Raw genomic sequence first — 26,955 nt, 5'->3', positions numbered from 1 at the left:
AAATTAAAAAAAAAATAATAAAAATAAATTTCTTTCCTGAACCTACAGTCCTAGTATCACTTGGAGTAAGCACTTCATTTCTACATGCCATTTTAAAGATTTCAATAAATCTTCAATAAATATTTCATATTATTCAAATAAGCAATACAATAGTTGTTCTTCCTTAAATCCATAGAGTCAAAGTAATGAAGCTGATAAAAAGGTATACATTTCATACTGTAGATATTATAAAAGATACAATATCTTTCACTGTAAAGATAACTGTACTAATGTACACAACTTAATAAGGCACAATATTAAATAAACAATAGATATCCTATTTTAGTGTAGTATCAATGATACTGTTGCTGTTTTGTCAATAAGGTGATTGTAACTTGCACCAACTAATATACCAGTTACCTGTTTTGAGTTTTGTTAATACATCACTGACTGTCAGCATCCTCATTATAAGTTATGCACTTGCATCACAATAAGCACTACTATATTTTTTATGATGCTTTTAAGATAAATCACATTATATGAATTAAATTAGCACTCAGGCACCAAGAACGAGAGCCTTTCACTGAAAATAAAAAAAGCCACAAAGATGTTCGCAATGTATAAAGTCCACTCCTGGTTTAGATCTGAAACAAACATTTTTCTTTACTTATGACAGCCTTCTTATTCTCTTACTGTCGCATGACTAAAATAGTCTATAGCCACAAAAAATGTCTGTGAAGTCAGTGTGAAAGAGGTAAATAAATATGCAGCACTCAACTGTAGAATCTAAAATCTACTGAACACTTTTCATATTTCTGCCAGCATTAATTGCTTGATTTTAAGAAGAGAAAAAAAACTTTCCTTATTTACTTATGTAATTTTGATTAATAGGCAATATTAGTTTATTCAGTGAAGATGTGACAGATATTGAATGATACACAGATAACTTTTTACAAGCAAAGGTTTTCACTGTTTTAGTTACTCAAAAAATACCTTAATCTTATTTATAAAAAAATGACAAATAAAAACAATAGATGTTAATAAAAATATCTTGAAAAGCATAGCTTAAATACTTACAGTGTATCGGAACAAGTTATTAATAAGATTCATAAAGAAGGTTCGTCTCAGAATCAAACTGAACATCTAATTTCCTCAAGTAGTTTATTTTATGTTACTCATAGAAGTCAAATGATCAGGACACAGTATAATGCAACTTTCAATCCTTGTTGATAAAATCAGTGCCACTCATGTCAGTAGATGCCAAACAAAGTAAACCGTCCCTTGCCTTTCCTTCTAAAACTGTGTTGTGCAACTTCTACACATTCTTTAATAAACAAGTGCATTCGCAAAACAATCAAAGTGGATGTGGTCCAGACCCTAGCGAGTGGACCAATCATCGCTTCCAGAGGAAAACGGTCTCCATCATATGTTGAGTCGAGCAGTATTCTTTCATCACTGTTCCCAAGGCAGCCCAAATTCCTTTCAGATATAGATTGTTCAACGTGCTCCCTCCCTGCTCCCCCCAGAACATATTCACAGAACAGCTAGGCAGGAAGCATGATTTGCACTAACAAGGAAACAATGCTCGGAAAAGATAAAGCCTCTGCAAAAATAAAACAGAGACTGTGTTCAAAAAATTAAGCCCATCCTGTCTGACTTAAAGCATCACTTTTCTCTAGCTGGAGCAAGTGTAAGATATAAGGAAGGTAAAATAAGGCAAAATGCTCTGGTGGTAACTTGTCATAGAGATATTCATTGTTTTTCTAAGATGGCGTTCATTGTATCATTTAAGTGCAAACATAAGTCAAATTCCAAAATATTAATCAATGTTCCACGTAATTAAAAGTTTTAGTCAAAACAGATAACATGTTTATGTAATTGTTTCAATTAAATTAGTATTTACTTTCTTCAAAAAGAACCTCCTCATAACAAACCTGAAATATTTAAGAACCCTTTGAAGGATATGTTTGGGCTTCTTCTCCATGAGGAATGTAAGAACATAGTGACCAAGAAGCTGGAATGAAGCACAAGGCTGCATATTCACCATCCTCCACCAACTCATAGTATGACCCTGAGTGTGCAAGCTCCTTGGCTTGTTTGTGCTTCAATGATGTTGAGTATGCATCTTATGTAATGATTGTCTCATTTTGTATTTTGAAAATGGTGAGGTGCATATTATAATTAAACATGATAACAAATGCTTAGTAATTCAGTACATATTCAGTTAATACTCTACAGACAAATAAAATAAAGGGAACAAGGGCTGTAAATTATAGTCTGCAACAGGTGTTCTCATACAGATGATTAAAATATTAACATCTCCTTGTGTCTAATGATATAAAAATGTACTGTTGGTTATTGAAGCCAAAAAAGACTGTGACTTTGAGACAGGGCTGATTATTGAGATTTGCCAAACAAAAGCCCCATGGCAACCTGTTCCACTTGCTAATATTTCATGAGGCAGTGGTTATGAAAATATTAACATATAGAAAGTAGGAAAAAGACAAAAGTGCAAACTTCCCTAACTGTGATTTCTATGCTTGCTTATATGCAAAGAAGAGAATTACTGGTTCTGTTACAATTTGTGGTTTATTTGCCTGGAATGACTTCATAGAGTATAAAAGAAATTCCATTAAATACAGTGCAATTCAGAGTGAATCGTGGACATCCTATGGTGAAGCCTTTCTATCCTGATGGATCTGGCCAGTGAATGATTTTAAGAATATGCTAAAGATTCAAACCAATGTCACTGCCAGCCTAGTATGCAGATTCTAACCAGAACAAGTATTAGGCTGTTCCAGCATCTCATTGTAATTAAACCCTATTCAAGGTAATTAACATAGGTATTTCTTTTGTTTGGTTAGGAACATATGTTTTTATACAATTATAGTTGTGTTAAGGAATAAGGAGTGAGAAAACATAAAAGCTCACACGACAGTTGCTCACCTTACACATTATACAGATTATATAAATGCCAACTAAAGCCCCAAGGAACAACTAAATGTTCAAGAGCCATGTGTCCTTTCATACAGTAAATAAGGCCCGAGTTCTCTTTTCTAACTTTTTCCCCACAGTCAGATTAAAAATAACACCACCAGTTTTTGGTTGTACACTTTATGCAGCTATACAAAACAATGTGAGCTTTATGCTTCCCTATAAAACAGTGGGAGAAAGCACTGGCCATGAAACTCCAGGGTCCTTTTCCTGATCATTGTTGCATTCAACAACACCAACTCACAGCAACTGCACCCTCTAGCAATACAACCCAGTCTTGGAAATGGCAATGCTGAGATGTTCTCCTTTGTAATAAGGCAGAAAATACAAGTCAAGACAATACATTAGTTTCTTGCGCTAGTCACCATCTCTCTTACTGTTTCTTGGTGTGAGGTCTCTCTAAGCCTACATCTTAACTTCATGGGACCTATTGTTTACTTCCTGGCCCTACTGTGTTCACTACAACATAAGGTTGTGATTTAAATTAAACATTTCAACCAATAGTAAATGACACAGCATTTTTAAAAATGAAAACCTAAAACTCTTAAGCAAGCAAATGACAGTCTAAATTTAAACAACTAAACTTTTATTAAGCTTAAAATATAAAATTCAAAACTGATATTTAGGAAAAATGGTATTCTAACAACTCAAAATATCATCTTTGTTAAAAAAAAAAGTCTTTAAGACAAATTACAGTCTTTTCACTCTGGTCACATGACAAAAACAACTTTTGCTGTAAATGACATTCTAATTTCAAGTGATACGCAAAATGAACCATTATTATCCTTTTTGATTTAGGCACATCTTTAATACCATTTTTCATAGCAGTATTCTAAAGAATTTAGTTGGCCTGTCAGGTGTAGATAGTTTAATTGTTATTTATCAAATAATTTTCAGTCATGTTCAAAATTCTAATGACAGGCACTCACTCATTTCTTTCACTAATCAGATAAAAAGTGCCTCAGCGGCCTATGCCCTGACCAGTTCCGTTTTCTCTTAATATGCTGCCATAGATGTAATTGATGAACACCATATTTACTTTCGTTCGAATGCTGATGACATAGCTGTATTTATCATTCTTAACCAAATGATACCCCTCTACTCTGCTGCCAGTCATTTCATTTTTACTGTGTGTTTTGCTATGTTCTGTACATTCCAAATGTAACATTATGTCTGTTAAAAATCATTATTTTTCCTTGTAAAAGAGCAGGGCTCCAACGAGGTTTGTGCATATAGCCCTGCAACCTGTAAGCCCTTTCGCATTTCCACATTTATTTTTTTCCATGAGGCCTGGTTGACAGGTAAACTTTCTACAGGTTATCCTAAACAATGACAGAGTTTCTGTAGTGTTCATCTGTGTTCTAATTCTAATTAAAACATCCTTACTTGAATTCCATAGCTTTCATATTAATGAAGCCCAGAGAAAAATATTATCAAAGCTATCAAAAAAGACTGAGGATCAAATTTTGTTATGTGTCATGGCAACCCATTTGTTTGCAGCTAGCTCTTCAAATTTGATGACTGCATAATGCCTCTGTGTCACTTTAAGATTTTATTTTTAAGTTTCTGTGCCAGACCTTCTTAGCTAGAACAACTCTGTTGTCCTATTGACAGGGGAATCAGCCCTTGAAAGGGTAAATGATTGTCTCAGAGGTTTTATGCAAAAATTTGATGTCTGCACCAGTCAGATGTCACTTGTTTAAGCATAGCAACACAAAAAAGTGAGTCTATCGCAGTACACCATGAAGATGTTTTCACAGCTCAGTTTTACTAAAGGCATACGAAGTGTTGTGAAAACAAAGGAAACACTATAAAATATACTGAAATAAACGGTGAACTCGACTATACAGTGGCAATAAAAAGTATTCCTTGGCAGTGTTTTCATGTTATTGTTATACACTTATAACAATATAACAATATGTATTTAATTTGGATGTTTTGACAATGATCAAAAAAAGACTAATGTCAAACTGAAAACATACCTCTGCAAAGTGGTCCAAATTAATTACAAAGATAAAAGAGCATACTTCTTCCTACAAATACTTTATACAAATATTAGTTAAAAATATAAAAGAGGCTTCTTTGCAGCAGGCCCTGAATAGACTATCAGGGTAGAGAGTATGAATGCAGCAAAATACAGGGAAATCCTGAAGGAAAACCTGATGCAGTGTGCAAGAAGCCAGTGCTTTGGGAGAAGATTTATTTTCCAGCAAGACAATGTCTCTAAGCATAAAGCCAAAGCCACATTGAAATGGCTTAAAAACAATGTTAATGTCCTGAAGTGGCCAAGTCAGAGCCCAGATCTCAGTCTAATTAAGAATGAGTGGCTAGACTTAAAAAAGGCTGATCACTCATGACACCAATGCAAACAGAGGATAGGCAGTTTTGAAAAGAAAAATGGAGAAAAAGGCAATGTCAAGATATGCAAAGCTGATAGAGACATGTGCACACAGACTTAAGGGTAAAACTACTGCAGAAAATGCATATACTAAATATTGACTTGAAGGGGTGAATATCTATCTATTCTGTGTTTTAAAAATGTAATTAATTTAGACCACTTTGCAGTGATCTTCTTTCACTTTGACATTAAAGAGTCTTTTTTATCAATGTCAAAAAAGCCAAATTAAATCCACTGTGATTCAAAATTATATAATAACAAAATGTGAAAACTTCTGAAGGAAAGAATATTTTTTATAGTATATAGGCACTGTATCTAATAATATAAGAAGGTGTGGTTCAATTCTACTGCAAAATGTCAAGACACCCCAGAATTCTGTAAATTTGTAAAGAAAGTACAGTATTTCTGCCATGAGGTCTCTGCATATATTTTGCTTCTTGTCAGTTTTCCACAGTTTGGACTTTAAACCTCATCTCTGCAAGTTCAGTTTCTATCTTTAACTCATTGTATAACTATACACAATTGACTTTATTTGACCTTTGCTCCAAATGAATAAAATATATAAAAAAATTCAATATCATTCTACACATTTAAATATTGCAAGAAATTGTTTTCACTAGAAAGGTAAATAAAAAAAACATTGTCTTGCAAATATCACCACTTCTGCCAAAATGATTCTGCTTTTGGTCAATGTACTCTATATGTTTTACTAAGCCTAAAGTGACAAACATTAAAATAACCAGCTGATTTAAACTACTTATGCAAACAAAGGCTGCATATGACATATTCACACTTCTGTGATTCCTCAATACATGCTGCACTTTCCTTAGCTATGTATATGGACAGAATGAGCAAGGGACTTTATTTCTTGTGAATCTGAACATTATACTGAGTTAGGTTTAGGGCTTCTTCCTGTAGCATTGCCTGATTACAGGAGCATTGAAGTACAGGTCTACATGCCTCAAGATGTACACTTCTCTGCAAAGAACAAAACTGGTGTAAAAGGAGAAGCAAATTGCTTGTAACATTGTCAGCTTTATCTCACACAAGCAATCGATACTTTGTTGAAGAATTAACTGCTATGAAATGTCATTCACACTTAGGCTTTTGACAAGAAAAAAGTGGGGTAATCTCTTGGTATGCCCTGGCAGATAAGGAATTAGATTATGTTCCCACCAGGTGACTGGAAATCTTACCAGACCTAATGACAGGTGTTGCATGTCTTACCCTCAAAAAGGGTGAGACATGCAGACTCTGAACTTACAAATCAATGACTAAGAACCTAAAAGGTAACGAATAGTATTATGTAACAGAAAGAGGGAAAATATTACTCATTGGAATAATGGAGGTACTTTTAATAAAAATTAAATGAGATTTCTGTTTTGCCCTGGTATTAAATAGGGATCGAGTACTGTAAAATTTCACTGGTACTGGTACCAAATACAAACATTATGGTACAGTGACATCCCTATGTCACATTATGTTTTATATCAATTAAACTGTATCACAGGATAACTTGAAATATAACTAATATTTTTTAAACTGTTGGGGTAGATTAAAGACAAAGAGCTTAATACTGGTGGCTTCATAGCTCCGGGTACCTGGATTTGATTCCAAACATTATCACAGTGTGGAATTTGCACCTTATCTGTATGGACTTTTACTATGAACTCTTAATTTCTCCTCAAATTCCAAAGACACGTTTCAAGTAAACTAGCATCGCTACATTGACCTGGTATGAATGTGTAAATGTATACATGACTGTGCCCTGTAAAAACTGACTGACTATCTATATAGGGTTTATTTGTGATTTTTGTTCAATGATTTCATGAACTCATATACTCCACAATAGAAAACAGGCTAAGAAACTGAATATATTCTACTGCTCCATGTTAAACAAAAATATTCTAAGACAGAAAAGGTAACATCAAGGCACAAAGTCGATGAACTTAAAAACCCAACTCTACCAAATTAATTCATATATATATGCAATATTATGTTTTGGCATAGTGTTAATAATATAATATCCCATGCTGCTGTGTAGTGTTAACTGTTTTGTAAAGCTATGTGACACTGGGGTCACTAAAAAGGCTCTACATAAAAACCAATTTGTGGCCTAAAGGCTAAGGTGCAGGATTTAAAATAGCCAGTTTTTGGTCCTGTTCCTACTACTTACTCACTACATAGCCCTTAGTAATTTAATTACCTTGCCACTGCTCCAAAAGTGAAAAATGCATATGTAAATAATTAAACTATTATTATGTAATTTTAAAGGTTCTTGAGAGAGTGTTCACTAGAGAAAAGGCCATATATAAAACAAAATATGTTTGTTTGTCATTACAGTTGAATTATGTAAAAAAAAAATTATTATTAAAAGTTGAATTAGCAAAAGCAAAATTATTAGGTATGGTGTAATTTTAACTCAAACCTGGTTTGTCCATTTATAATTCACAAAACTGACTAAGGCTCAGCTTACAGATTCAACATCTTTGTGGATTTTTATGCTTCTTTTATAATCATTACAACGTTTGCTGCCAAATGAATTAAGGAGGGAAAAATTCTTTAAATAATTGCTGGGCACAAGCAGTTAAGTTAAATTTCCGCTCAAGTCCCTGATTACAGTAATGTTTATTTGTGCTTAACACCCACTTTCCAAAATAACACAGAAATGCATTCCATTCAATTAGTGGTGCAGGACACAGCCATTACTCAGTCCATACAGGAAGGGCGCAACTGCAGCTCTCTTTTCCTACACAATACTGTTTGTTATTTTAAACCATAGAGAATCTGTTACGTTAACAAGATGCTGTATGTATGAGTACATAAGATACTTGAAGGCAAAAAAAAAAAATCAGCTAATTTTTTTTCCCCAAAATATTTTATTCAAAACTACAAATTGTCTTAATATATCAAGAATAAAGAGGTACTGATCATCTTATTTATCACCTACGTAACCAGATCTTGTAAAATTCTGAAGTATAAGGTATGTGAAATACAACGTACAGCACATAATTTTTGTAAATATAATACATGCTGAACAGAAGACCAATTTGGAATACTCCTCGAATAAAGATAACCTCCTACAGTTTAACTCTAAATACTGAAATTGTTTGGTCTGGGGGTAAAAGCTGAATTCAAGTGTTTAAATCCCTTATCGGCATAACAAAAATGAATTCAAACAATAATGAAAGCTAAAAAAAGTGACTGTTGTAATATTTTGCAAATTAACTACTCACTCATATTGTGAACGTGGAGACATTTGCTAATTTAGAGAAGGAAAAAAAAACGGATGCAGAAGTAAAACAAGAATGTGGGGCTGGCTATGAAATGCCAAGGAGAAATAACATTAGGGAGAAGAGCTCACAGTGGTAGTACTACAATACACAGCAGTGTTGGTAAAAAGCTAAAAGTGGGAAGAATTAAAACATAATTGTGCACAGTCCCCTGGAATGTTGTTAAATACAGGTGCTGACATGAATAAAAGGAAGCTACATCCTAGGTGCAAACATGTAATGCTTTCCAGGACACTAAAGAGTAGCAGACATCAGGAATGCCTAGCCCTCTGGTTAATAGATGGTTATGTAGGATAGGTAGAGGTCTGGGTGAATTCTCCCAAACTGCCAGGTGTCAACAGAGAGTGCCCACATGGTAGTGGTAAATGCCTGTGTTCTATTATGATGAATGGGGACAGTCAGGGACTTCAGTGGGTACCTGGCCTTATAGGTGTGTATTGAGGATCAGGGATGTGCAGAGACCATGGTTTGTCAACTGAGCCTCTTGGATTAACGCTCTAGGGACAAATGTGATTCTGAATGTGGTTCTAGGGATTGGCCTAGAAGTAGCGCCAAGGTGAGGTCTGAAGCCACCTTACCACCATTGGTTTGGATTTGGGAGTTGATCTATGGTAACTGCTCAACAGAGACGAGAAATTCAAGGTCAGAATGGGTAGAGAGAGAGAGAGTGAAACAGATGGGAGGAAAAAGAGTGCTGGTGCAATACTTTAAGTTGGGGAACCAACCAACTGGAAAGAAAGAAATACAAACTGTTAGTAAAGCCCAGCTAACCAGTGAGATTTTGTTTACTGTTTAATAATGTGATGCCTTGTTTACAATATAAACAGCAAGGTGGAGTGGTCTTACCTTATTTCCTCCTCCAATAACCACTAGTTCATACTTACTATCTCTCTCACGTAACCTAGGACTCTCATTCAGTGACCTAACATCCCAAATCTGTCCCCCCAGACTCTGGAAAAACTCCCACCCTACCAGCATTACTTCTGGACAAGACCCTGAAAGACCACCATGCTAAAAGACTGCTTTCACTTTGTTACAGGAACTTCAAGCTAGAATTCTTGATTTGCCAGCACTCTAGAATATTAAAGGTGGTCTCTCATAAAGCCTGCTGCATTTTTTAATATAAATAGAGGTAACAAAATTCCACCTCTTCCCAAATAGAACAGTGTACTCTCTAGCAAGTAATTAATCTAAAACACTGCAAAACTTTCATGGATAGGCCCACCCTTTCTGAGGCGACTTTCACTTACTGTACCATTTCAATGAGGAAACCAACATTTACATCTAGATGCAAGGTAATCTTTCAGCTTTTTGCAAAATCCTCCTTTGCCCCTCTCTTACCCTAAATAGGGTGTAAGGCATACATGGAACCTGTTACATTGTCCTTCTAACCTCCAAGGGAGCATGGCCTGATTGGAAACATTTACTATCTCCCCTACTCTTGTGCCTCTCCTTACTTGCATTTTTAGAGTTCCATGGTTGCCTTAGCACACCAACAAATTAAAGAACATCTTGTTTTTCCTAGTGTAGTACTCTCTATTCTGTAATTTCACTCAGGATTATACAGTGCCAACAGGGTGGTGACATTGTTCTGGGTATTTCTCACCAACCAGAAATACCCACAATATTTTAAACCTACTATGACTGCACAACTTTTCAATTGTAAACATAATTTGCAACAATTTCCTTATTTTTAAGACATTTTAATTATCATAGGGAGGAGTGGTGGCTTGCAGGCTGGGATCTGTGCAGGCAATTGGAAGGTTGCTGGTTCAAATCCCGTAAATGCCAGAAGTGACTCTACTCTGTTGGGCCCTTGAGCAAGGCCCATAACCTGAAATTGCTTCATCCTGGGTGTGATGTTAACCTGCATCCAGCTCCTCCAACTTACAGGGAAAACTCAGGGTTGGTGGCAGGATTGGCACTCCAGTCACTGAAAAAATACCTGACTCTGTTCAATTTCATTCAAACTGGTGGGGTGCTAAATTGTCACACATTGCACGGCTGCACTTGGGAGCCCAATCTGGGTGGTTTGTCATGTGGTTGGTGCAGCAATGTGCTGTAATCAGCGCATGCTCCCAACCTCTTCAATTATCATAAAATGTAGAAATGTATTATTAATCTGTTCACATACTGTAATTTTTTTATCTAATAAGTGTCTCTTACTACAATTACATTATAGGGGCTCAAAATGCTGCAATAAAAATTTCTGCAACATCAGCCCCTCAGAACCCATGCCAAAAGAACATATAACGACCCTGTTTCTAAGTATCATAATAGGGTAATGAAACAGCACATTTACCTGGATCATGAAAGCTATTTTCATAGCAATGGCCAAGGACATGCAATTTGTAATTGGTAAAACTGAATCTGCATTTTACCTGTGAACTTGTTCCAGCATTCTGAGCCTGCACTCATTAAATAGTACTATGCAAAAAATAAGGTAAATTGAATTGAGCTGAATATTCCCATTCAAAATATTTTAGTAGCTCAGCTTTGAATCACATACTATACTGCCACCTAAAACTATGTTTCAAGACTTGGCTGTAGTATGCTAATAATAAAACATCTGTAATCAGATAACTGCACAACAACTCAGATGGGGGACTATTATCAGAAATACTAGTAAACAACCATATTGTCTCTTACCGGCAGACCACCATTCTGAGAACTCTGTAGGAACCTTTGATGAGGATGAGGGCTTCTTGTCTTGAACCATAAAGCAAAGAACCATTTATGTTCACAAGTTCATCCCCAACAAGCAGCTTCTTGGACAAAGCAGCCTTTCCCCCATCTTCAATCTGAAATTAAAATATATACATATATATAAAAAATATCACAAAGCTTCACTTACGGTTAAAGTATAGACGACATATACAGTATATAAAGCTAATTTGTACCTGCAGATATTTGCTTCTGAGCAAATGTAAATTAAATGATTTGCTGAAAGTCACACAGTGCAGCAGAGCCATGAATTTAACTGGTAACCTTATGGTTTAAAGTCCAGTGCCAGACCAAGAAAGTACAAGAGACCAAAATGAACACCTGCCTGTGAGAGAAGTTGACTGAAGCAACAGATGACGTTCTATCACAACATTTAGGAAGGGATGGTGGAATGTGACCAGCAAAATATGGGACAATATGTTGATATGTACCAATGATGGTGTCAAGGGACTAAGGAAAACTTCAAAGGAGTATCTAGTAGATAAACACAGCATGACTTTGCTAATGAACATTTTGGTACCATACTGACAGAGCTTCTGAACTAACTGAATGGGGGTGTGATTGTCCATTTTGAAAGAGGATGTGTTGTAAATTTAGGGAAACTACACAGGTACAACTATTTGTAGTTACAGTGGTGTGAAAAACTATTTGCCCCCTTCCTGATTTCTTATTCTTTTGCATGTTTGTCACACAAAATGTTTCTGATCATCAAACACATTTAACCATTAGTCAAATATAACACAAGTAAACACAAAATGCAGTTTTTAAATGATGGTTTTTATTATTTAGGAGAAAAAATCCAAACCTACATGGCCCTGTGTGAAAAAGTAATTGCCCCCTGAACCTAATAACTGGTTGGGCCACCCTTAGCAGCAATAACTGCAATCAAGCTTTTGAGATAACTTGCAATGAGTCTTTTACAGCGCTCTGGAGGAATTTTGGCCCACTCATCTTTGCAGAATTGTTGTAATTCAGCTTTATTTGAGGGTTTCAAATTTAAGTTGAATTTGGGATATAGAGGACAATGGAGGTTGATTCTTGACTCATAAAAAAAAGATGATTGGCAAGAGTTTAACAAACCTGCATTGAGAATTTCTTTTATATAATTGTTTTGAAGTCACTATGCAAATTGTTTGGTTGAAATACATATATTTTATTCAGTGGACCCACTGGAGAAAAAGAACCCAACATTCAATTGAAGTTTCTGTAGCTAATATAAATAAATAAATAAATAAATATATATATATATATATATATATATATATATATATATATATATATATATATATATATATATATATATATATATATATATATACATACACACACACACACACATACATACACACTCACTCAGCATATGAGTATACATATGTATAAAATGTATACAAGAACAATCATATGTATACATATATGTACACACACTATTGGTCAAAAGTTTTAGAACACCTCAGCTTTTTTTTTTTTTTTTTTTACATTTTTATGGAAATGTGCGCAGTTTAATGTTTCATGAAATCAAGGCATAGAAGTGCACAAACATTTATTCAAATATTTGATTCAAAGTAGCCAACTTTTGCAGGTAATACAGCCAAAATGGGGTAACTCTTTTGAATCAGAATGCCAGTCACTCTGTGCAAGTCACCAGCTCTGCCTCCAGCAAAAAAACCCCAGACCATCACACTTCCTCCACCATATGCTGGAATGCTGGATTTATGTCCAAATGTCTGTTGATGGCATTCTCATTTGATCAACAGGACATGCGTTAAACTGGGACAATCTACAAGTAAGATTTAAGGCCAGTACTAAAAGTGCTAGAGAGCTGGCCAAATCTTGGCTATCAAATGAGAATGCCATCGACAGACATTTGGACATAAACCCGGCATATGCAAACTTAAGAACAAGATATTCATAATAATTAAAACTTTACAGCCAATACCCCACCCTCCTGATCACACTGACTTAGCCTCCCCCACCCACGTAATTTTTTCTATATATTGCCTTTGATTCTTGTAAGTCTAAGCATTATCCTCTGATGAAGGTGACTAGCAGTGGTTGAAAGCCCAGGAATAAAAACTACTTTATGATACACGATAAATTTTCTCCCTTTGTGGATCACCAGCTGCAAATATGCAAACCGTATCACAGACCTTCTCTTCCATATACAGTACAGTATATATATATATATATATATATATATATATATATATATATAAAAACAGTGCTACGTATTGACATGGAAAATGAATGGATAGCTGGATATCTGGAGACATGAGTATTGCAGTCAGAGAATGAATTTGAAGCCTCTGTTCCTTTAGGACACTGTATTAAAAAAGTGATTAATCTCGCCATCTTGACTTGACAATACAAGTTAAATGATTATAACTTGCTTCTGATCGATTACATCATCGTGCTTTCAAAGCATACACAAATCTATTCCTTAGCTACAGTAACTCTATAATAAGATCAAAGCGGCTATAGTGTTATGGGCAGAGTGAGAATGAAGTCTAAAATTGACAGGAGAAAAATAACTGGGAGATGAATGTACAGAGAAGTTAGAAAACACTTAGCAGGCCCAGACATAGGTCAACGCCAGCAAAGACAAAAAATAGATTCTCAAAAAGCTTAATCTTTCTTTAGTCAGAGGAGCAAAGCCCAAACCAAACTCAAACGTACAAGCAAGATTTGAAAACTGAATGAATGTGTTACTTAATATAGATATATTTTCTAACATACACCAAGATTCCTTTTTACAAAACACCATGTCTGACAACGCCAAGTGGCACAATTTCATAGCAAAAGCCCTGGTGATGTCACGCATGACGGCATGTGGACCATGTAACTTTAAAATATTCAGTGGTTGAAATAAAATGATGACATCCGTAATATTTAACATGGAAGCCAAACACGATCTTAAGAATGTAAATAGGACAAAAAATAAATTTAAATATACCATAATTTCGTAAAACTGAAAAAATATTAATATCTACGGATTAAAACATAAGAGCAATTGAAAATTGGTTTGGGGAGAAAAAAAACAAATACAAATAAGAGTTTCTCCAGTGTTTAATTTTTTGTTGATACCACACTAGGTTTCCTGAATTTCCAGAAAGAGGGTTCAGCCATGTGGATGCAATTTAGACAAAATAAAGCAAAAATTAGTTTCTTCCTTTTTTTATTTACGTCAGGATAGTGGTGATTAATGCCCACCAGGAGACCTTTAATTCCAGCTTTGGTGAATGCTACTGCTGCTGTAGTTGTATCAGCAAACATGAAACTATTAAAAACATAAAAAAAGAAAACTAATCAGCATGTGACTTCAATCTGATAGCAGAGCATTATTATAGGGTTTCATTAAAATGACTTGAATTCCTCTACAGTAGAAAAAGTCCATTAGTAGTCATAAGAAGTAATTTACAATACCATCTTTATAAACACCCTATTAATTTCACCACAACCCTTTTATTTTACAAGTACTGTAATTTTACTTTACAGAAATATTTAGGTCATGGATGGCACAATACTGCATCAAAGGTGAACCCTGCCATGTTTAACTGCAGTGGTGTAATCCATTTCTTTCTGTTTGGGTTTTCTCCACATTTGTTTCACAGTCTAAGGACATTATTTTGCCAACTAATAATGAAGTCATCTGCCAAAACCAGGGTTAGGTACTCATTATGATAAAAATATGATCATAATTTGCACAGGAAAAAAAAGACATTAGAAAGCACTGTGGAAGAGGTGAGGAACTATTATTAGCGAACATCTTTGTCAGAAGGTTATTTTAATGATTATTTATATGAGACTTTATTAATTTTCTTTTATTTGAGAACATGCATTTTTGCTACACATTTCTCAATTTGATACAATGAAGATGATATACAAAACTAATGTATCAATAACACTTCATTCACAACACTCCAGATTTAGAAAAGACTGAAAATCTGAATTATACAATACAGACTCATTCAAAACCACCAAGAACAGCAGAATGCAAAAATTAAAATATTTTAAATACTGTGTATATACGGCACTTTTCCAGAACTAGAATATTAGAAAACAGTTCATATGTGCTCATATTTCTTTAGTCTGTGGTTTACAATCATATTTTCAAATTAGGGCTTCAATTGCAAGTGAGACACATTTAAAATGTAACAAGAAATTGAAAGATTCTATTGGCTTTGGGGAAATTTAGTAGGCTGGAGGGAGTTACAACAGAGCGTAAACAATGATTATGATCATCACAGACTACCTGGTTTATGTTACAAGTGTTCTGACATTTTCTCTCCATTAACTGAAAAATAAATGCTTAAATCAACACCAAATATAAAGCTTCAAGCATTGTATCATTGTCACATGAATGCTAAGACAATTCAGGATGTTTTCATTTCGTAACAGTAAAGTTTCCGTAACAGTTTACCAGAAAACTTGTGTTGTCATATCTGTGACATTTGCTGCAATAAGATTCATGTTTATATCAGTATATGTATTAGATATCAAATATGTGAAATCAAACTTGTCAATTACAATTTTGTTTTAACAATTCTTTCAAAACAGCCTTTTCTTTTTTCTAAGCTGCCTTTGTACATTTTTGCTATTGCTTATGTCAGTTTATTAATGTAGAGTTAGTCACTTCCATATCATTGAATATGTGTCACATGCTTTAGTCAAAGTTTAGTTGCTACACTAACAAACACTACAAAACCTAATGAATTTGAATTTAAGATGATTTGTTTTCTTTAACTCCATTAACTGTTCATGGGGTAACTCTTTTGAATCAGAATGCCACTCACTCTGTGTAAGTCACCAACTCTGCCTCCAGCAAAAGAATCCCAGACCATTACACTGTTTCCACTATACTTTATATTTACTTTTTGCAAACACTATATTGTTTACAAAATGTTTCCACTAACACATTGCCTTGAAACATTACAACCTAAGTCCCTAGAGAATGTGGAAATTTTGAAACACTGACTAAATATGTTTTACTTTGTAATGATGTTTATATGGATGTGTGGATATTCATTTGTACAGACAGGAAGTGAAACTACTTTCTAACTACTTACGTATTTCAGCTGGTTCTTTGCCTTGGTGTACTGATTTTTCTTAGTGTATTCAATACTTTTTCACCCTGTATCATTCCACTTTATTACACATACCTATATTTAGGATTTTTAATGTTGTGAATTCCTTATATTTGTGGATTTCTTGAGTGAATACCAATGTCTGGTGAGAATTTCATGTGAATAGCCTCATTGGAAATATATTTAAGTAAAAAAATGTTGACACATTCAATAATTTCCCCCACTGTATGTGTGAGGTTGGCACCAAGGTTGGATCTTGTCTAGTGACCAGTGCAGTTGGAATAGGCATAGATTTCCAACAACACTTAACTTGATACATCAGTCAGAATATAGATGGCTGGACTGACAAGTGTAGCCATGTTCATAATAACCCAAGGAAAAACGCAAAACATACAATCTTTTATTGCAGTGGTGTATGGCATTGTACTAAGACGACAATAATCTTGTCACTCACTCAAATAACAAGAGATTGGTCACATCATCACATTCTCAAAACATGCACAAATCAGGTATTTCTATCTTTCAACTACTTATAAAGTGAAAAAAGTGGCAATAATGAAAAAGTGTTTTTTTTTTGTCTTAATAGTGCAGTGGGATTTTCTCACTATTTCAAATTGAACTTTTTGTTTTAATTATTAATAATAGGCTGGACATCCACAATCCCACTCTGAAATTTAGGTACAGCAAATATAAAATAAACCAAAAGGTAGCAGACATCACCAAAATACACTTCCTTTGGAAAATATTCAGGCCCCTTGATTTGTTTTGCATTTTGTTATGTTGCATCTTTATGTAGAAATCATTTAAATTAATTTTTCCTCTCATCAAACAACACTCACTACAAAAGCAAAAAATATGATTTTATGAGACCCACTGCTATGAAACTTGAAGTGTGGCTCAAGTGCATCCCATTCTATTGATTATCATTGAAATATTTTTACACCTTGTTTGGAGTCCACATGTGGTCAAGTCAATTGATTGGCTGTAATTAAGAACGGCATATACCTATCTAAAGAAGGTACAATAGCTGACAATGTATATCAGAGCAAAAACCAAGAAATGAGGAACTGCCTGCAGAGCTTAGAGACAGGATTGCATTGAGACACAGATATGGAGAGGGTTACAAAATTTCTGTAGCACTGAATAATTCCCAACAGCGCAGAGGTGTCCATAATTCTTCAACTGAATAAGTCTGGAACAACCACGACTCTTCCTAGATATGGCTGCCCGGCCAAACTAAACAATTGGGGAAGAAGGGCCTTGGTAACAAATGTGACAGAGAACCGGAAGGTCACTCTGGCTGAGCGCCAGAGAACCAGTGTGGAAATGAGAGAAGCTTCCAAGACAACTACCACTGCAACACTCCACTAATCTGGGATTTAGAGCAGATTGGCCAGACAACATTTGAATGCCTGCTTAGAGTGTGCAAAGAGGCACTTAAAGGACTCTCAGACTACGAGAATGCAAGATTCCCTGGTCTGATGAAACAATGTTTGAACTGTCTGGCCTCAATTCTAGGCATCATGTCTACAGAAAACCAGGCACTGCTCATCACCTGTACAATAAATATCATTCTGATGGTGAAGCAGAGTCGTGGCAGCATCATTGTGTGGTGTTGTTTTTCAGCTACAGGGACTGGGAGACTAGACATGGTTGACAGAAAGCTGAACAGAGCAAAGTACAGAGATATCCTTAATGAAAACACTCTCTAGAACACTCTGGATCTCAGACTGGGTCAAAGGTTCACCTTCCAACAGGACAACAAAGCAAAGATAACACAGGAGTGGCTTAGGGTCCACGCTCAGAATGTCCTTGACTTGCTCAGCCAGAGTCTATGACTTAAATTCAATCAAACATGTCTATAGAGACCTGAAAATAGATATCCACCAATGGTTTTTTATCCAACCTGACAGAGGTTGAGATGGTATGCAAGGAAGAGTGGCTGAAAATCTCCAAATCCAGGCATGCAAAGCTTTTCACTTTTACCTAAGAAAACTCCAAGCTGTAATTGCTATCAAAGGTGCTTCAACTGAGAATGGAGTAAAGAGTCTGAATACTTGTGTAAATGTGATAATTTTTTTTATCTGTAATAAATCTGAAAAAAATCATAAACTTGTTTTCAGTTTGTCATTCTGAGGTATTGAAACAGATCAAAATGTTTAAAAAGTGAGGGAAGCTGAATACTTTCTGAAAGCACTTTAAATATTGCCACAAAATAATTCTATAAATTGCTGTACTGCCAAGTTGACATTTATGGTGAGCTAATGGCAAAAGGCAGGGTCTTTTGTAGCTTCCCCTTAGACACTGATATGAAGGTTTAAGTCAAGCCAAAAACTCATAAAATTATACTAACAAGATGCAAATGTCTCATTACAGTCACTAGCAAATTGTATGGAATGAAAACTACCAGCCAGTGTAAGGCACTATAAAGTCATGTATTACGTACGTCATCATCAGTGAGGTAAATGTTTTTGTATCTGTAAATTTTGCCTCAGTTCACTTAAAAATACTTGTCATACAAAAGGGGTTGAGGTATAGCTCAATTTTTTTTTAACATTTTACCCTGTTAAATATATTGCACATATTACTGTCATGTGAACTTCAAATTCTTATATGTAAGCACTAACATTGTATCATTTGTACTGCTCAGGATGCCAATTAGGAAAGACTTTCCATTTCTTTCTTAACAGCAGACCTAGTCAATCAAATATTTTTTTAGGTAAAAAGTGGCCTCTCTCTGTTCATATCTGAGCAAGTACTTTTCCCAAAAAAAATAATACAAGCATCAAGCATTACTTCTGCTGTATTATTTTTCTGACCAATGAGCTTGTGGCAAATATACTGTACTTTGGCTCATTTGCTTCTTTAAACATCAGTTTAGTCTATTCATTTTCCACATATTGATATTTATCATTAATACATATTTCACAAATCTTTTCAGAGCCACTTAATAAAACTTAACTTACAAAATGTTAAATATCCTTTGTAATCTTTTGAATTTTATAGACTTGGACAGCTTTCACTACAAAACCATTGAACTTTGTGTTCTGACATCTTTTTTTCTTTTTTTCTTAAATACTACACAATATGCATGATGAGAATGAAATACAGATTTCCCATGAATGAAGTAGAATTTCTGCTGTCATTAGAAGGAATTTGAGCTCAACATTTGCATTGAAATATGTTACCAAGACAAAACTTCAAACAATAAACAACTGATGATAGAGTCAAGACTGCTAACAACCAGTTTTGTTCTTTAAATATGCCACAGGTCTTAGATCAAGAGATGCAATTATCGTTTGGTCATAAATTCCCACTACGTGTGTTGTTACCTTTGACATAAATGTTTTTTTCTCCAAATGCAATCCAATCTACAGTAGTTTGCATGGAACATTCACAATCAAGTACAGACTATTTGCAATGAACTCAATGTCTGAGGTTTCAGTCCTAATCTACCAAACCAATATTTGTTCCATCTGTGCTATGTAATGACTAACATGTGCAGGGCAAAAAAAAATGTATATACTAACTTGAACCAAATAGTTTTACAAAACAACAAGTAAAAAATATGTCTGTTTAAGTACAGAGCTACCAAAAACTTACAAATGAAATTCTTAGCACTTACTCTAATGGGTGATCTTACTGAATGCTCACACATATTTTTGTAATATATATATATGTAATATATACATGGGTATCAAATATACCACAGCTACCCCAATTGTGGCCTGCAGTTCATAATTGACCCTCTTGGGCTTTTGTTCTGGCTGGTCAGAAAATAATAAATAAAAGAAATAAATACAGACGATCTTAAGTTTCAAAAGTTCTGTCCAAGCACAGTAATTCAAGATTTAAAATGTTATTTGCACATTTCTATCATTCTTATTTCCGTTCTTCTGTAAGAAATAAAGTGGGTATAAAGTAACAATTAATCTAGGAATATGTTTCAGCTTTGGGCCCCAGACAGAGTATCGAGAATTCATTTGATCAAATAAATCCTAAATTGTGGTCATTTCTAATATGCATAATTTTTATTACATGCGGTAGACAAGATCTTTGATGTTTATGTAGAATTCCCAAAAACTAGGTACCTATTTCTATGCAATTATTCACAATGCTAATAAATGATGAAAAGCTATGGTATTTTAAAATATTATTCTATGTTACTGCACTTATACTGTATTATACATTTACCAGACAAATTAAAATTAACTTACTTACAAGTAAAATACCTACAGTATAATTTGTGTCCTTATTTCTGCTATGCAAACTTTGGCAGGATAAACAACTTGCTCAGGGTCATACAGTGAGTCAGTCCTGGAGAATGAAACACCAAGCAGACAATGCTGACTGCCAGTCAGTCAGTTATTCAGTCACAGTCATGAGATAAACACTGTCACTTCGCTTTTGACGTGCACCAGATAAATCTACTTACTGTTTTTTTGTGTGTCACAAGGACAAGGACATGCATGTACTGACATAGTTCAGCATAAATAAATTAACTGATAATTTCAAATTTATTCAAAATACTGTTGATGAGAAAGAACTCGCACACTCTTTCTTGTCAAACAAATATGAAGAAAATACTAACATATACTGCACAAGTTAAATTAAAATAATTGTGTAATAAACTAAAATACTTGAGAGTGGACAGTTGTTTTAAAAGACAAGGTAGGTTAATGACCGTTATGACTTGAATGTCAGTATTGAAATAAATAATTACGGACAAAGGGCACATATGACACCAAATTAATCAGTATTGCCCAATACAACACAACAGCTGGGGTTAAAAAAAAGCCTTACAATTAAATATATTAGTAATAATTTAAAGTAATACCTCTAACTGTATAGTTTGGCTTTGTTGCTGCAGTTGCAAAACAGAAATGCATGCTGGTAAAATACTTTAAATGTGTTGCATGCATGAGCTGTAGAGCCGTCTCTTAAAGTACTGTTAGTAATGCTGGTAATTTTTTGAAGGACAGTCGAAACATAAAAAATGTGGCCTTCCGACACCAACTGACCAAGCATTACATGTCTGCATAAGGTGTGTGATTGTTAATTTCTCTGATAAATTAGGAGTGGATTAATTTAGGTACTGGCTAATGATAACATTAGTAAACCAGATAGGATACTAGTAATGCAATAGTAATTCTCAAAGTGTGGTCCAAAAGGTTATCATTAGGGCTGAGGAATGTTACTTTTACAGAAACTTAATTTATTTGCTCCTGGATTACATAAAATGCAAATAAATGTTATATATTTACTTATAAAATGTAATGCATTACATACAATTTAGTACTTTTGCATTACATGTTGTTCTTTTGTATAAAAGACTTCACATTTCACTGGCCAGTATTTGCTATTATATCCTAAGCCTGTGTATGAATCTTCATGAAACCAGAAACACAGCAAAGTTTGATCATTTTCTTGTTTTATAAAAATGTCTAGTCCTTTACTTGCTGTGAAATAAATAACATTTATCCCCTTTTTCCATCTCCAATCTGGGCCCCTTATGATTCCTGGTATGAATACTGGCCACTGCGCCACCAGACAACATTGTTTCCATATCTCTGTAGGAAATAGTTGGATTAAAACTAGTCAAGTTACATTTTATTTACAGGTTTCTGTTACTGGGTGGCACGAAGCACAATATTTTCTGCTTGGTTGTGTGACTGTGACCTGCAAAGGACTAGCATACCATCCACTGAGTTTTTCTTTTTGCATTACAATGGGTACTGCCGCAATGAAAGTGCTGCCTCCCTCTGACCCTAAACTGGATGGATTAAATTTACGCCTCAGCGCATGTAGGATTAAATGTATACGTAAAACTTTAGCTAATTTCTTTTTACTTGATTGCTTGCTGCACATGTGCTTAACCTATTTATCATAAGCTGGCAACAGATGACCAGAGCACATATGGACACGGTGTTTACCAACCACAGCAGACAAAGTGAGAAAAAATGCAGTACTTCTGCTAAATAAGGCAGTAATATTTGATTTCTGGAGTGTTCGGTGAGAAAAAATGCAGTACTTCTGCTAAATAAGGCAGTAATATTTGATTTCTGGAGTGTTCGGGAACAAGCATCCATTATAACGCATAGGTTGTTTGCAATTTTTTTTCTTTTAATGCAGGTATTTTTACTTAAATAAGTATTGTGTTAAGTTACTGATTACTTTAAAATGTAATCTGACAACATAAGGCACATTACTTTTAACGCATTACCCCCAACAGTGGTCACCCTATCAGAGAAAACCGATTATTAAAATGCTCAGGTATGGCAGTCCATTATACATTTACTTGGCTTGACAAGTGTTTGTAACAGCCAGGCTGCTGTCCAATGCTTGCTCAACTAAATGAACATAGATTGATAATAACCCAGTTTGAAAACACCATCATGGAGTGCATCATTAGTTTTTCTTCTGGAAGGTATTTGTACTGTTTTATTTACCCAGCACATGCACATGGAGAAGGCTCACAATGAGCCAAAAGGATTAATGAATGAGAACATTACTAATGAACAACAAGAATACATTATGCATGTTGCTTTCACTGCTTTTTTGATGCAGGTGCCTTTACTCACTTCCACCGCCACTCCACATTACCATAACTGTTTTATTAAGCAATACAATACCATGTTACTGTTAATACATACAGTATGAATGCTATGCCATTTACTACAGTAACAACTTTTACTTCTTGTGATCACCCCATTAAACTTGCTTGACAGTTTTTTAGACTCTGTTCCTCTCCAGTCCTTTCTTCACTACACAGGTCTCTCTTTTAAATTCATTTTAATTTCACTTTAAAGAGCCAAACTCTGAGAATTGCAATCCTTTTACTCCATGGGGCCAGTGATGCATCTCATCAGCACTCTTAAGCTGTCTGCTATTGTACTATCTTAATGGCTAAGATTTAGAGCTTTGAAAAGCAACTAAAGCAACACTATTTGAATTTTACTTTTTTTCATATATGTCTTTAATAAGGTAAATGTGTTAATTGTAATGAATACTGTAACAAGTGATTATTGACCAAAGCTTGTCCACTGAATGTATGATTGAATGAATGAGTACCTCTTTATTGTCATTACACACACTCAATAAAATTGAATGCCAACCTATCAGTGGAAAACAACAAAAAAAATCATAAAACTATAAAAATATATAAATATTAAAAGTTATAAAAAAACAAAGATTTATAAATGGGATATTAAAGAAAAAAAGTAAAACATGCCTCATACCTTACATACAAGATATTTTTCACATTCTACTGGTATTCATTGCCTAATGTTTCCCTCTAGGGTTTTGCAACATGAACAGCATTTAATGCCTTCATAGCCCTTGAGTAAAAAGTATCTGTGACTCTGGAAAATTAGCCATCAATCTGAAGCACTTTAAGTACCACTGGATTTATGGGAAGCACATTCTCTTTTGATTGGATCAATATAGTGTGTATTACTTATGTTCAGATAATTTCAATAAAAAAAAGGAAAGTGAACCGAAACACTACTTAAACTATGCTACTACTGAGGTTAAATTGTCTGCTTTTGCTATTCTGATAAGCTAAAATGTTTGTATATTTTGCAAAATGCTGACTTCTGGCTCTTTGTCACTTCTTTATTGCTACAGACCAGTAGGCCAGCAACTTGACCTACTTCTGTGGCAGAGAGCTCTGTGTATTTCAACTTAACACTATTGCTTGAGTTTTCCAAGTGCATTTTATAGTGCATTTGTTTCCACCTGCAGGATGTACGAACTTACTACAGTTTGCGCTGGTAACCGATTTTCCTGAATGGATTGTGTTAAGTGTAATTTAAACACTTTGACTATAAAGTACTGTGTTTGGGGACATCGCATTTGCAACACAGGCAACAGTCTGAGCCTTCCATGAAAGCAAAGACAAGCTCTAATTGAGAAGGCTTGAGAGCTGTTATATCAAGTGTGATGCACAAAGTCAGAAACTAATGGAAATGCATGAAACAAAATTAAAATTTTGTTAAAACCAATCTGGAGTGGAAACTTATAGCAAAATTAAACAGGGGCCTGGCTGTTAAGCATAATAATCACCATTCAATATATGGCTAACATATTTATCCAAGGTTACTTACAAGATAAAGATACATTTGTTTATACTTAAAATGTTAACATTTACAGTATATACAGGTATGTGCAGGCATATGTTCAAGCAAGTTACTTGCTTAGAGCCATACATCAAATTGAAAGGAGGAATTGAACTGAAATATTAAATATTAACATATTTTACGAAGTCCATGACTTCAGTTCCCAGCACATCATTTCGAGAAACACCTTGAGTTGTCCACTGAATAATGATGGAGTACACAGCTATAAATATCTGTCCTCTGTGTGACATATTAATAGAGAAGTTTGAATAATAAAATTATAGCCTCACTCAGAACATCAGAATTTTAAATTATTTTGTGTGTAGAACAGCCAAATCCACTTCCATGTACATAATGTGTCAAGAAATAGAAATTATAAAACCACAATCTTCCACTGAAAAAAGCAAACAAGTTGAAAATCTTTAAATGTGAGAAAACAATTAAGTTATTGCAAGATATCACTAAAGCTTTCTTTAACTGATATGTTATGGGTGAAATAATTTACTAAAAATGTCAGTATGATCGAGTTAAGTCAAAAGCTAATAACTCAGAGGGGCATACATTGGATACGAATACTGCCTGTAATAGCAGTATGTGTTTTATCAAATATGCACGCTATTGTTTTTAGGGTGCATGTGAATGCATTAGCACCTAATGATGGCAGTTACATTTCCATGCAGAGATAAGCAGTGCAACTGCTGGATGCAAGGCATTGATCATTACAGTACCAATGATGACTGATGCTACATCCACACTACCTCATTTATGTTTAAAAACAAATTTTTTTAACAAAAAACAATATACAAGAAATCTTTTCCATATAGAAATGCCCATCAACACATATGACAGTAACTTTTGCCTAAACTGGAAATACAGCAAACCCCTAGAAGGGACTGTGTAGTGAAAGATTAAGAACACCGTTTACAAAACTATTGGTACATACAGGATTCTGATAGCATGCTCATTTCACAAAAAAAGAAAGAAATTCTTTAAGAAGCCAGAGTGAACTGCCCCAGTGTCACGTTAACGTGCTCATGTGATAGTTGAAACGAACATGCTTCAGATCTGGCAACGGCCAGCTTGTCATTAACTAAAAACAAAGTAAATGATAAAGTGACACTTAAAAGAAAGTGTTGCGATCTATGTCCCTTTTCAAGATGATTGATCATAAGCAGTCCACAAGCAATTGGAGCACATCTTGTACCGAACAACATTTGTAAAACTAACTCAACAGAGGAAATAAATAAATGTGTTCATGCATCTATATCATTGCTTTAAGACACTGTGCTTTCATGCATCTCTCTGTTCTGTAATATTGTGAGCTCAGCATTCTACATCCATCCACTTAGTTAAGCACCTTGTTATTAATTTTGCTGTAGAATGCGCTCCTCCTTACTGAACACATTAAGTTTAACTAGTAAATATTAGGATTTAGAAAAACCTGACTTTTTTTCGGAGGCCGCGGACCCGCTATACCACATACCTCCCCTCTTAAAGCCCCAGTTGCTTGAGTAGGTTCCACACCATTCCCAACCCAGTGCAACTGGCGGCCCAGGTCCGCGGCTCGGCCACTCTACTACTGCAGTAAAACAAATAAAAGCACTAAAAACAATCCCATTATAAAACCAACCCAAGCTCCGTTTGTAAAACAGGGACATTTAAAAGAATAAGAACTTTTAAAAAGACCATAAAAGCAAACAATAAATAAATGTCCATTATAAAAGCTCAGTCCTTTAAAAATGTCCTCCTCTGGTTTGGGTCCATGGGTTCTTCATTAAATCTGGAATCAATCCCTCTGGCTCATTTCTATCTCTTCTTTGGTCCCCACTGCCAGCTCATCCCAAAGCTGCCACCAAAATGTGACGATGCGGGTTCGACTCCATGCTCCCATTGCTGTTCAGGAGCCCTTGAACCCAACACCTCTGCCTGATTAAATCCGTATAGCCGTGTCGTTCTCCGTGGGCACGACTGCATGACCACTGGGAGTTAATGAGGTGATTGGAGCGAGTCGCACCTGCACGTGTGGGTGCGGTCGTTTGTACAAAAATATTTATTCTTTATACATATGACATAAGACAATAAAATGCTTCTCATAGCCTGCGAGTCTCCTGGTTTGTGCTGTAATGCTGGTAAAGTCTCTCTTACTCCTTTACATAAGCTTCCTGACCTTCTTGAGGGTCTGTTAAATGGTGAACATCCTCAAAGTGAGCATTTCTTGAACAACATTCGAAAGTACAACAGCGCATTTCAAATGACGTCATTTGGTGCTAACCAAATTGTTGAGGGAAATTTCATTCCTTCACTAGCAAAATACCCGCGCTTCGAAGCGGAGAAGTAGTGTGTTAAAGAAGTAATGAAAAATTAAAGGA

General features: G+C 34.9%; 1 protein-coding gene across 2 annotated transcripts in view; it reads right to left on the bottom strand.

The window, feature by feature from the left end:
• Positions 1–26,955, bottom strand: part of shroom4 (shroom family member 4) — a 130,197-nt gene that overhangs the window by 57,603 nt on the left and 45,639 nt on the right. Inside the window, exon 2 of one of the 2 annotated variants that reach the window (XM_039766376.1) lies at positions 11,314–11,465. In XM_039766376.1, coding sequence (XP_039622310.1) covers positions 11,314–11,465 — 152 coding nt within the window. Of the gene's footprint in view, positions 1–1,056; positions 1,424–11,313; positions 11,466–26,955 lie in introns of those variants that run through there. The other variant, XM_039766377.1, reaches the window with a different exon arrangement.

This window comes from Polypterus senegalus, chromosome 10, assembly GCF_016835505.1.
Source record: "Polypterus senegalus isolate Bchr_013 chromosome 10, ASM1683550v1, whole genome shotgun sequence".
Classification (NCBI taxonomy): Eukaryota; Metazoa; Chordata; class Cladistia; order Polypteriformes; family Polypteridae; genus Polypterus; species Polypterus senegalus.
This window is presented reverse-complemented; position numbering and strand designations above follow the sequence as displayed.